Source organism: Dermacentor andersoni, chromosome 2, assembly GCF_023375885.2.
Source record: "Dermacentor andersoni chromosome 2, qqDerAnde1_hic_scaffold, whole genome shotgun sequence".
Taxonomy (NCBI): domain Eukaryota; kingdom Metazoa; phylum Arthropoda; class Arachnida; order Ixodida; family Ixodidae; genus Dermacentor; species Dermacentor andersoni.
This window is the reverse complement of record NC_092815.1, coordinates 224,431,634-224,444,894: the sequence shown is the minus strand read 5'-3', so window position 1 is coordinate 224,444,894 and position 13,261 is coordinate 224,431,634. Positions and strand designations below refer to the sequence as shown.

General features: G+C 47.2%; 1 protein-coding gene across 2 annotated transcripts in view; it reads left to right on the top strand.

The window, feature by feature from the left end:
* Positions 1–12,986, top strand: part of Atg16 (Autophagy-related 16) — a 313,574-nt gene extending 300,588 nt beyond the window's left edge. For both annotated transcript variants that reach the window (XM_050186603.3, XM_050186604.3), the window contains one exon: positions 12,617–12,986. In XM_050186603.3, coding sequence (XP_050042560.1) covers positions 12,617–12,710 — 94 coding nt within the window. In that variant the 3' untranslated portion in view covers positions 12,711–12,986. The remainder of the gene's footprint in view (positions 1–12,616) is intronic.
* The last annotated feature ends 275 nt before the right edge of the window (positions 12,987–13,261 follow it).

Genomic DNA, 13,261 nt, shown 5'->3' with positions numbered 1-13,261 from the left:
TTTCCCTCACCTAGAGATCTAGGGAGGACAGAGTGTATTTAAGGAGCTGTTGCACGACTCATCAGTGTGCTTTCTCTTGCAGTCATGCTAGACTGATGTACTGCAACATCCTTATGTAGATACTGTAAATAAACTCATATTCTTCGTTCTCGTTGAGAACAAGTCTCACTTCAACAACATCCTCAGCGTGGATGAGTTGGACGACAGCATGGGCCAGCTACCATCTAATTCATGCCCGACTCCAAACTTTACAACTGGTGGCAGCAGTGTGACGGATTTTGCAACGTGGTGCTGTGTCTGCGGTGAGTGCTTGGTTCTTACTTTGACTCTCTAGGCTTCATTTTGTGGTTGTTCTGTTTAGAAGAGTAGGGAAGCTAGATTATTGATTGTTAGCAAGGTTGTGTTTTTCCTAGGTAGGTTTAGCGAGCAGGACCAAGGCAGTAAAGCAGCAACCATGGAGTTAAGGACACTGCTGAGAGACGAATTGTTGATTGTTGGTGAGGAACTGGGCTTAGATATACGCAAGGAAATGCTAAAATCGGAATTATTGCAGCTAATTTCCGAACAGGGCAGTGAGGAAGACATTGAAATGAGGTTGTAAATTCTTAAGAAAAGAGAGAAACGGGACTGAGAGAGAAGAACGAGACAGAGAGAGAGAGAGAGGAACGCGAGAAAGATCGCGAGTTAAGAAAAATGCAACTTGAACTTGAAAGCAAACGTTTGGAGTTGTCTCAAGGAAGTGAAGGGGCTCTGGGATGATCAAGTGAGGCAGAATCATACTGCATGGACTGGCTGTTAAAGCCATTTGAGGTCAGAAACAACATAGGCTTGTTCCTTGGAAATTTTGAAAGGACTTGCGAGAAGATGAACTTCGGTCCGAGTATATAGCCACAGCGGTTGCTGTCTATGTTGCCGTGTGAGGCTGCGGAAGTAATTGCCAGACTCAGTGCGCAGGATGCATATGATTATGTGAAAGTTGAGGCTAGTGTTTTGAAAAAGTACTGCCTTTCAGCCGAAGCTTTTCGGCAGAGGTCTAGAAGCACAGGCAAAAAGGATAGCGAGGGATATCCGGAGTTTGCACATAGCTTAAAGGCAAACCTAGTCGAGTGGCTGAAAAGCGCAGAAGCGTACGACAGCAGAGACATGATCATTGAATGCATGTGTCTAGAGCAGTTTTACAAGAGCATCCCCCAAGCTGTGAAACTGTGGGTGTAAGACAGAGGGAATGTAAACACTGTGGAAAGGGTGGCTGAATTAGCCGAAGAGTACGCAAAGCATAGAAAGCTGAACGCCGAGGACGGAAATTGGGACGGTTGAAATGGACCACGGAAGCCATTTCTGTTCAAAAAAGGTTCACAGACTAAACGACCGGAGCCTTAGACATGGAGGAAAAGCCCTCAGAAAAGAGCAAGGAGAAATAAAATGGGGAAACCGTACAAAAAGAGCAGAAAAGAAAATTGGAATCTTTCAGACCGATTCGCTGCTACAAGTGCCACAAACTAGGACATATCGCGGGAAACTGCGGGAAGCCTAGCGTAGTTTTCTCCTACGTGGATGAAAAATACGAGAATCTGGAACTTTTAAGCCCATATCTTCACGACCTGCAAGTTAATGGCAAACCATGCCCAGTGCTGCGAGACAGTGCCGCCACTACGGACATTGTCCATCCATCTTATGTGACGGTAGATGACTTCACTGGAGAAGTAGCATGGATTAAACAGGTTGTAGAAGAACAAAGCGTGTATCTGCCCATGGCCAAAGTCAAAATCGGTGGACCATTCGGGGAGCTCGTGATTGAAGTTGCAGTTTCCAAATTTTTTTTGCTGCAGTACCCTTACATTTATTCGAATCGGTCGGATCAGTTACTGCGTGACAAAGGGCTTTAACTGAGAGAGGACGTAGTACAGGCATTGACGCGAGGCCAAGCTCACAAAATCGCGTTGCTTTCGGCTTAAAATGCACAAGCTACTCCAGCGGAAGTAGCAAAAGAGGTAACTTCAGTAACCGAATCTGAGCTAGGCTCGAGGGACAAAAAATTGGAGGATGCTTAAGCTTCGCCTTCAAGAGTGGAAAGCGATAGCGTTATCGCACCCCGTTCACACCACCCACTCATTCGCTTGGCATGCTCTTGAGTCACACAAAGACGAAACGTGCGCCTGAGCAAGCTTAATGAATCAAAGAACTCGGTGTTTCGAAGGGAGAAACGATCTACGCGAGCCAAACGTCATGATCGGCATGGACAGCCGGGCCGCGACGCGCCATGAAGGCGGACGCAATCATGGGGCTAACGCCTCGATGGGATCGTCCTCTATCTCGCTTGGGAGCACCACGCAGACGCATGACTCCTCTCCAGCAGCATGGCACACATCGCAGTGGACGCTTTCCCACCAGACGTGCTACGGCGCAGCGATCACGTCAGAGGCGTCCAGCATCGGACGCTACACCTAGGAATCGCGCTGTGAGCGGAAAGAGGAGCCGCGTCTTCTAAACACGAGGGTTCGAGTGACGCACGCTGGAAGTTGAAAGGGGAGAGAGCGAGAAAACTTATTAAACGCGAGGGTATTGGGGAATCCTCGCACCGGTTCCCGCACGGCCCCAATGCGCTCAAACGAGACGAAGGGGAGAAGCGGGCGAGTGGCGCGCCACCTGTCGGGGCAGCGCCGTACATTGCGAGGAGGGGGTCTTCTGTGTTTGCCGCAAGATGACTCTGCTTGCACGCCAAGCGCAGAAGAAATGTAGCGGAAACGTACTTCGCTACGTGTTTCACTGCGACTTCTGTAATTTACATGCTCATAATTACCGATATACACCGCAGTATAAATTTCTACGGCACGTTTCTAAGGCAACACCGCATTCACTAGAGGCACTTTTGTCCCGCTTTGAAGCATCGAACTCATGGCTGAGTGGTAACGTCTCCTTCTCACACTCCGGAGACCCTGGTTCGATTCCCACCCAGCCCATCTTGCAAGTTGTTTTTATGAATTGCCTTCTGCCATTTTTCGCTAACGGCCAACGCCGCCGATGACTCGCCTTTTCTTTGACACGAGCTCCTTAACGCTGTTGCGTTAAAAACGGTTGAGGAAAGCCTACCAGCTCAACGAGAGTGTATCACTAGGGTGTCAAAGTTCACACCTGCAGGAAGAGCCAGCTGACGCAATCGCAAGCAAGACAGGGCCATTACTATCACCGGCCTCCAAGAACTTTGATCAGCTCTTACGTGTGGACAGAGAGTCACTGGCAGCCGAGCAAAAGAATGATGACAGCTTAGCTAAATTACATCACACAGCTAAAGAAGGCATTGCTAGGCGCAATGTGACGATACAGGAGAGAGGAGGATTGTTGTATCGGCACTACAGGGACCGAAAGGGCAGGATTCTAGATCAATTAGTCGTACCTACTAGGTACAGGGAGGACCTTCTGAGTCTGTCATGGAAATGGGTGGTCTGACCACCTAGGCACAATGAAATCAAAGGAAAGATTGCTTATGGAATACTACTGGCCTGGCTGTTGCAAAGACGTAGAAAACTTTAAGATCATGTGACGCCTGCCAGCGCTCGGGTAAACCAGGTTGCAGGAAGGAGGTGAGGATATACCACTGCAATTTGATGAAGCCATACGTAGAGCAGAGCGGAGGTGTTAACTGTACCATCAAGGAGCAGGATGATACTAGTACTGAGTTTAACGAGTGTAAAGCGACTTCCAACTCTGAAATCAACCTGGAAGAAGCAGTAAAACATTCAGTAAGCTCGCACTCTCTCAGACCCGGGCAGCTAGATGAGCTAAGAGGGCTGTTGGGGGAATATCTCGACAGATTCAGCGATCGGCCAGTTAAAACTGAACTAATAACACATGAAATAGAACTGACATCAACCGAACCTGTAGGATCAAAGCCTTACAGGGTGTCTCCACGACAGAGAAATTATGGAGGCAGAGATACAGCGCATGCTAGAGTTGGGAGTGATTGAGCCCGCTGAGAGTGACTATATGTCACTGCTAATACTTGTAGAAACCCCTAACAAGGACCCTCGTCCATGTGTTGACTACAGGAAGTTAAATGCCATCACTAGGGATCAGCTGTACCTGATACCTAACATTGAGGAACGAATTGGAAGAGTTAGCGCTACTCAATACATTTCAACTATAGATCTCCTGCGGGGGTACTGGCACATTCCCCTTTCAGAAAGTGCCAGCCGCTATGCCGCATTTATCTCACCTGTAGGCACTTTTCGCCCTCTCACACTCAGCTTCAGGCTGAAGAACGCGCTGTTTAGCTTTTCTAAGTTAATGGATATTGTCCTAAAATACTTGCAGGAGTTCGCGTTGCCATATCTTGATAATGTAGCAATTTTTTTGGACAGCTGGGAACAGCACGTATCGCACCTAAAACAGGTGTTCTCATGGTTGAGGGAAGCCGGCTTAACGATGAAAGCGGAAAAGTGTAGATTTGGCTGTTCGCAGGTTACTTATCTAAGCCATGTTGTCGGCCAGGGCACGAGACGGCCGGCCGAGCTGAAAACAACTACGATTGGAGAATTTTCACAGCCGTGCACGAAGACAGACATTCATTCATTTTTGGGACTTGCGGGGTACTATCGACGGTACATTCCCCATTACTTGCAAATAGCAAGTCCTTCAACGGACGCCCTCCGAAAGGGAGCACCGAATAGCATGCACTTGGATAAGGACAAAGAGAACGCTTTCCAAAGTTTGAAACCGTTATTGGTTTCTTGTCCGGTGCTTCACGTGCCAGACTACACAAAGGAATTCATAGTTCAGTGCGACGCAAGCGACAGAGGTATGGGCGTGGTGCTTAGTCAGGTCGGCGACGATAATGAGGAACATCCTATCCTTTATGCCAGCTATAAACTAACTGTAAGAGAGAAAGCCTACAGCACTTCAGAAAAAGAATGCACTTGTTTGGTTTGGGCAGCCCAGAAGTTGTCATGTTGTAGGGAGCGAGGTTCATCTTCGAGACCAACCGCTGTCCTCTGACGTGGCTTAATCAAATTTCACACAAGAAAGGCCGCTTGCTCCGGTGGAGCCTCACCCTCCAAGAGTACAACTTCTCCATTAGATATAAGAAGGGAAAGTTGCATAGCAATGCGAATGGTTTGAGCAGGCTAATTTGAATTCTGCATTTAGTGATCCCGCCTAAATTTTGGGGTTGTTATTGTTAATTTTGTTAAGCCAAGAAGATCCCCTCTCATTTAGCAGGATTCCCTCCATGATTGCTCAACTTGTCAGCACGAAATTCCTTATATAAAAAAAAGAAATTGGCATAGCGAAATGCAGCATTTTTTGTTTCTGCACTTATGTTTTCCTTGAAGCCTAGCGGGTCTATATTGAGATCCAGGATACGTCATCTCAGTGCAGAGCCATGTTGTGCGATTTGTTTTGCAGTTGCCTGTGCTTGTTGGATGTTTTGGGGCAGTGACATCATTACACAAGTGGTTGCTGCAAGCCAAGGCATCACCCCCTTGCCACCAGCCGTTTTCTTCTTGCGCAGCGGTTGTCAGCGCTGGACACTCGAGATTTTCTGGGCCATGGAGGACCTGTTAGGAACGGCCTGCAGAGGTGCCAACATGCAAGGTTTTCCCACCCAGCGGCAGCAGCGGGGTGGCGTTTTCTAGGAACCGACCGTCGGTCTCCAGCCGAACGGCGCCACTAGGTCTACTGTGGAGACTTGCTTTGAAAGGACGACAAGGCTTCATTTCACAGCCTTTTGGCGTCACGATGTCTGCTGTGGCGACTGACTGTAGGGAGGACAATACACCAAGTCGGCAACTCTTCGTCACCGGAACGCTGGGACGATGTTGGCGAACCAGGCTTTGTTAGTGAACTCGCCATCACCGACCTGGTCTGTCGGGAGCGGGGGAGTTCCTGAGGGAATGTATTTGGCGGCACCATCCCACACACCTTTCAAAATGCAAGACAATGGAGAACCATGGCAGCCACTCTGCGGGGGTCAGCTCGGGGATTAAGAGGCGCCTCCGTAGGGTAAGACCCAGTTCTGCGAAGACCACCTCGCCTCAACGGGGGCAATGAAACCTGTGCGGAAGTGTGGTGCTGACAGCTGCACTCACGCTTCCAGTACAACTTGAGCCCTTTCTCATCGGACGACACTCTTAAAGGTCTATAGGAAGTTGCTTTGAAATAGTTCTCACATTGTTAGACTGATCTCCCGGTTCACGAAATTGGTCTTCATGGCGTCCTCCAAGGAGAAGTACACATGGCACAGCTTGTCCTCAGACTTCCAGTTGAAGGTTGAGACCCTTTCGAGAGTCTCGAGCCAGCTTTCTGTGATGTCGGACGAGGATCAGCAAAACATAGGTGGTTCGCTGGGTTGTTGCAGTATGATAGCTGTAGGCGATGCTCAGTATGTCATTGCGGTGGTTGATCTTCCTGGTTATCTCAGGTAGAAGTCCATGCTCTGGGAGCAGGTTTTGTTGCCTCTGGCTAGCTCGATCGTCCAGGGCGATGTTGCCTTCCAGGTTTGGGCTTGAAGGGGGTAGTGGCACATGAACGCAAAAGCACCCCCACCAGATATCACATTGTATTGATGGTGAACAACCACAGTGGCACAACGCAAGTCATGAAACTAACTGTTTATTGGGCGAACTTCTGCATGTGCCCAGCAAAATGAGTAACATTCAGTAAAATGATAGCACGAACGCACTCATCGATATACGATCTGTGGATCAAGCGCTTTGGCTTTTGTACATGCTTCATCAATCGTTCCATCGTAATCACTGGAACGGTTGCCAGCAATAACATATTTGAGAAACTTCCGATACAGAAAGGCACGTCTTGCGCATCAGTGAAACGTCAATCTAGCTGTTTTCTGCTGGGGTGAATTTCTTTGAGGATAAATTGTACTATTACACTTGAGATCGATAATAGACTGTGTGACCTTTTGTATGTGTACTTTACAGTCTAATCCTGCTACAAAGAAATTCACGGCACATGCAAGAAGATTTGGGTAGTGGGAATGTTGTTGTCCTAAAACTAGTAAAAGAAGGAAAAAGAAACACTGGCAGCTGTTTATTTCCAGAAATTGGTTATTTTCGCCTGCTTTAGCGCCATCAGCGGTGAAATGCATAGCTCATAGTGGGTGAGGAGCTGCATCGCAACGTCGTCGCCATGAGCGCTAATGAGAGCATCATTTATCAGCAGCAGCAGCCTGGCTATGCCCACTGCAGGGCAAAGGCCTCTCCCATACTTCTCCAACTACCCCGGTGATGTGAAAATTGTGGCCATGCTGTCCCTGCAAACTGCTTAATCTCATCTGCCCACCTAACTTTCTGCCGCGCCCTGCTACGCTTCCCTTCTTTTGGAATCCAGTCCGTAACCGTAACCCTTAATGACCATCGGTTATCTTCCCTCCTCATTACATGCCCTGCCTATGCCCATTTCTCTTCTTTTATTTCAACTAAGATGTCATTAACTCTCGTTTGTACCCTCACCCAATCTGCTCTCTTCTTATCCTCTTAACGTTACGCCTATCATTCTTCTTTCCATAGCTCGTTGTGTCATCCTCAATTTAAGTAGAACCCTTTTCGTAAGCCTCCAGGTTTCTGCCCCGTACGTGAGTACAGTGAAACCTCATTAAACCGTTGTTGGCCGGAGCTCAGAAAAATTATTTAATAAATGGTAGTACTGTTTAACTGAAATAGCATGAGATCAACCACTTACCTGTCAAAAACGGAACTCAGAGAGAGTGCGATGAAAGAGGGAAAAAACATGCAGTATTTATTCACTTTGCACGACTAAAATGTTATTTTCGTATGATGTCGCGGCGGCATGGCAGCGACGACAACGGCCTCAAACTTATGGAAACTGCGAGGCTGCTTTTCAGCCAGCCCCCCTCTTCTCGGCAAACATTCGCATGGCAGATTCTTCGTTGGCATTACGTATTCCCTGTGCACGCGCGCGGTAGCGCTGCAGAAGTCGCTGGCCGCCTTTTTCATTGCAGGGGGCTGTTCTTGTCGCAACGATTGCACTCATGAGGCTGACGTAACGCACAGCTTCTGCCACTGTCGGGCCAGAATCGCCCGTGCTGTCACTTTCCGTGTCGTCCTCATCATTGTTGCTAGCTGACACTTTGGAAACAACAGAGGCAACGATGGTGAAAAGTCAAACCTCGTAGCCGACATCTTTTCACGGTCGCAGCAGCGCTGCCGAATAACTTCTTCACATTCCAAATGCACCACACACCGTAGTCAACAGCAGATCCCTGTCACGTGCCAGCGCCAACTTCTTCATGTCACGTTCGATAGCACGAACGATGTCTAAGTTTTCTTCTATGCTGAGCATCTGGCGTGTTTTTTATCTGAGCTTCGGCATGACGCGAGTCCTTGTACACGACGCCACAACACTCTCTAGCACACCGCTGAAATGGTGATGTGGCTTCACGCACGAACGCACAAGGAGCTGGAGGCCGTTTTTCCGACCTCTGAGGCTTGTTGTTCTGCCGGGCCGCCCGATGGAGACGACGCACCGTCGTTTTTGCACGACGAAAAGTGGAAACACTATGTGTTAACCGATACGTACACAATAAGCAGCTACGATTTATGCGGATACAAAACACATTATGTTCAATGGCCACTGAGTTGGGGATTTGACTTTACTACTTTTAAAACAAAACTACTGTTTAAGCGGGTATGGTTTAACGAGGTTTTACTGTACTGTACTGGTAAGACAGAGCTGTTATACTTTTCTCTTGAGGGATAATGGCAACCTGCTGTTCATGATCTGGAATGCCTGCCAAACGCGCCCCAGCCTATTGTTATTCTTCTGATTATTTCAGTCTCATGATCCAGATCCGCGGTCGCTAGCTGCAATAAGCAGATATATTCCCTCACCACTTCCAGTGCCTCACTACCTATCGTAAACTGCTGTTCTCTTCCGAGACGGTTAAACGTTACATTCGTTTTCTGCACAGATTAATTTTTAGGCCCACCCTTTTGCTTTGCCTCTCCAAGTCAGTGAGCATGCATTGCAATTGGTCCCCTGAGTTACTAAGCAAGGAAATATCATCAGCGAATCGCAAGTTACTAAGGTATTCCCCATTAACTCTTATCCCCAATTCTTCCCAATCCAGATCTCTGAATACATCCTGTAAACACACTGTGAATAGCATTGGAGAGATCGTATCTCCCTGTCTGATGCCTTTCTTTATGGAGGACTACGGTGGCTGTGGAGCCGCTATAGATATCTTTCAGTATTTTTACATACGGCTCATCTACACCCCGATTCCGTAATGCCTGCATGACTGCTGAGGTTTCGACTGAATCAAACGCTTTCTCGTAATCAATGAAAGCTATATATAAGGGTTGGTTATATTCCGCACATTTCTCTATCACCTGATTGGTAGTGTGAATATGGTCTATTGTTGAGTAGCCTTTACGAAATCGTGCCTGATCCTTTGGTTGACAGAAATCTAATATGTTCCTGATTCTATTTGCGATGACCTTTGTAAATACTTTGTGGGCAATGGACAGTAAGCTGATCGGTCTATAATTTTTCAAGTCTTTGGCGTCCCCTTTCTTATGGATTAGGATTATGTTAGCGTTCTTCCAAGATTCCGGTACACTCGAGGTCATAAGGCATTGCGTATACAGGGTGGCCAGTTTTTCTAGAACAATCTGCCCACTTTCCTTCAACAAATCTGCTGTTACCTGATCCTTCCCAGCTGCCTTCCCCTTTTGCATAGCTCCCAAGGCTTTCTTTATTTCTTCCCGCGTTACTTGTGGGATGTCAAATTCCTCTAGACGATTCCCTCTTCCATTATCGTCGTGAGTGCCACTGGTACTGTATAAACCTCTATAGAACTCCTCAGCCACTTGAACAATCTCATCCATATTAGTAATGATATTGCCGGCTTTGTCTCTTAACGCAAACATCTGATTCTTGCCTATTCCTAGTTTCTTCTTCACTGCTTTTAGGCTTCCTCCGTTCCTGAGAGCATGCTCAATTCTATCCATATTATACTTCCTTATGTCAGCGGTCTTACGCTTGTTGATTAACTTGGAAAGTTCTGCCCGTTTCATTCTAGCTGTAGGGTTAGAGGCTTTCATACATTGGCGTTTCTTAATCAGATCTTTCAGATATTGCATAGCAGATACATAAAAGAAAAGGTCACCACCCGAGCACACTGTACAGATGGTTCAGCAGCGAAGCTAAAACATGTGGCCCCAGTGTTTATCACTGGATTAATGCCGATGGTTCCTTAAAACACCCCTCAACAGGTCTGGCCATTTTGAGCCGACAAGCGCAGCACATACAATGCGTGCCAACGATTGTGTTTGCAAAGAATTACATCGCTACGTGCCGCGGAAAGGTCTGAAATTTCAATCCGAACACCATTTTTCCCTTCTCACAGCCGCTGCGCTCCAAGCCGGACGGTGACATACTTGCGTCCCTGCGCTTACGTACTTGGGTCTGTAGTGTGCCGTCGCTTGTGGTGACACGTGACTTCGAGAATTATTCAAGGCACCATCTGTTATTTGTGTGATCTGTTGCTTGAATTGATGAATTGAAGCTTAGAGCAATAATAAAACACATAAACGGAATGCCTGCATATTTTTTGTTTTACTTCGTACTTAAGCAAGAGAGATGTACTTCAGCTTCGTCTGCTTGTTCCTACGGTCGTGCAGTCGTGTGCGCAGGTACCGAAACTATGCCATTTTCTACCATGTTGCAGTGTGTGATCAAGCTCTGCGTTCTGCTTGTTCTGCCTCAGTATTTGTGTACCACTGAATTATACCGCTTGTCATGTGTCCTTGTGCACAGTGCGCAAAATCGTGCGCTGCATGAACGAGACAACAGCTGGCACACGACGCTGTCAGCGGAAGTGCGGAGTGCCAAAAAAAATAAAGCGAGGAGAAAAAAATGAAGGTCGGGCCTGTGACTTAGGCGTCACGTGATCCTCGAGGTCCGGTATGGGAGGACACAGGGAAGGAATTTCGCTTGCGGAGGCTAGATGGGGTGAGTGGAGAGAGCGTCTTGCTTGGCAGTGGAGCCTGCCTGCTGAAATCATGAGTTCACGGCACTGAAATATTTCTATCTTGGCTATTAATGAGCCAATTTGAAACATTTTTGTGGCAGGACACTCCCTAAAGTACACGTAACAACTTCCAACATATAACCAAAGTTTGCTATGGGGCCTGGTGGGGCCCTTTAAATGACGGCTCGGTACGCAGTTGTTGCTTGCGTCCTGCTGCACAAGCCTGTTGTGCCCCGGACTGCAACATCAGCACGGCGTAGAGGAGCTCATTTCCGGTTCTGTTCGCAGCGTTGCTGAGCGAAAGCTGCCTGCTCCTAAGGAGTATGTATGACGCGTGGCCCATAGAATTTCTCATTATATTACCTAGAGGAAAATCTGGCGTTGCTGAGCTGTGGTATGCATGGGAATGCTGGTATATTGTGACTTTGGATTGGCATCGTTCTCGGAGAGCCAGGACACCTTGAAGACGTGCCTGGCAAGCACCGTTCCGTCTGTCACAATGAATAATTTTTTGCTAAAACAGCACCTAAAAAGCTGTTTTAGCTTTATTATTGCACAAAACCTGTTTTGTTTAAGTATGAGAACTTGTTATTGCATGTACAATTATATGTAAGAAGTATCAGCTGGCTGCTAAAGTTGGAGGACAGACAACAAGATTCGTGTTCGCTTTGAAACAGTTTGTCTGTTCTTGCTTTTCTTCGCTTGGTCATGAGGCGAGTAAAGATGTAATATGCATGAATGGAAACATTTTATGAAGATTCTACTTTAAGAACGCGTTATTTGTGTAGCCATATCCAAGATTTAGATGAAGCCTCTTACAACACCAGCCAACGCAAGCGTCGCAGACACATATACCGTCATTCCCATGACGGCATAGCGTCCCTTAGTAAACTCCCATAGATGGTGCCGCCAGATTTCCCTCTAGTGTTATAGTGAGAAAGTCTATGGTGTGGCCTACCCATTTCTGAGCTGCAGAGAAACTGCTGTGTGCGCGGTCGGCGGCAATAGAGAGCAACAACGTCACTACTGGCGCAGCTAATCCAACACCACCTAAATAGCACAAGACATTTTCACTCTGATCCACGACGTCATGTTACCTTGCCTGACTGCCATAGGATCTAATGGGGATGCTCCCAAGAAGGCAACAGTGATTTTGATGTCACCGCTTTCATCATGCCAGCCTTGTCAATGGAAATTTCGGGCGATGCAGCATGACGTCATGGATCGGAGTGAACAGGCCTTGTGCTATCTAGGTGGTGTTGGCTAATCGCATGCCTCTTTTTTCTTTCTTTTTCGCACATGTGCATGGGGTTGTGCCGGAGGAGTTTACGGCGTACAGACGACTGACAGACGAATCGGCTAGCCATATACAGCTTCGCTGTAAAAAGTAATTGTGCTTTTGTTCGCACAACTTCCTTATGCTTGTCACACATGAACAATGCTGAACTAAAATCCTTGTTCATATTCGTTGTGCTCATTGCGCTGAATTTCATATGCTTTGACCACATTTCTGCAGGTTAGACCAGGGTTTCCATAAGTGAAATACTTTTTCGTACGGTATCATATTTAGCTAGGAGTTTGCACCTTATAGTCAACACTGCTGTTTTCCAGTTCACCTATCATTGCCTGCTCATGGAATCCCAGCGGAGATTACATTGCGAGCTCGGATCGGGACAAGAGGATCTGCGTCTGGTCCCAAGTCTGAGCCCACACCTCTGTGGCTTTCGCAGATTGGCAGCCAGTGTCCTTCCTGTGCCATGCTCTCGCTGGTTCTGCTGCTGCCTCAATCATTTGCCCCTATAATACTGCAGCAGTTTCTTTTTAAATAAAGAGGTTGTGTTCCTGGCAATACTCCCTATCCAGGCAACTCCAACGTCTAGTGCCCTTACAGACGCCAATGCAATGCCAGTGAACAGACACATTTGTCACGTTTTTGTCACTGTTTCTTTTTTTGTCTGTAAACAAACTTCTTGTGTCTTGAGTTTTATTTGTTGTGTGCTCTTCTTTATTATGCCTTGCGGGATGGAGATCCTAAATTCCAAGGCAGGGGCCAGGAATACAATGTACTTTAAGGTAAGTGGTGATCTCTGGCAAGGTCCTTCACTCGCCACTGGGCTCCACATAAGCTGATGATTATATCACAGAGACTAAACAACCGCCTGCTTCTCAGCAGGCTCGATGTGGCTTTTATTGCACAGGTGCCATGGTTTAAGTGATTGAAAGAGTTATTTTAAGTTAAGCGGCACCTGTGTTGAA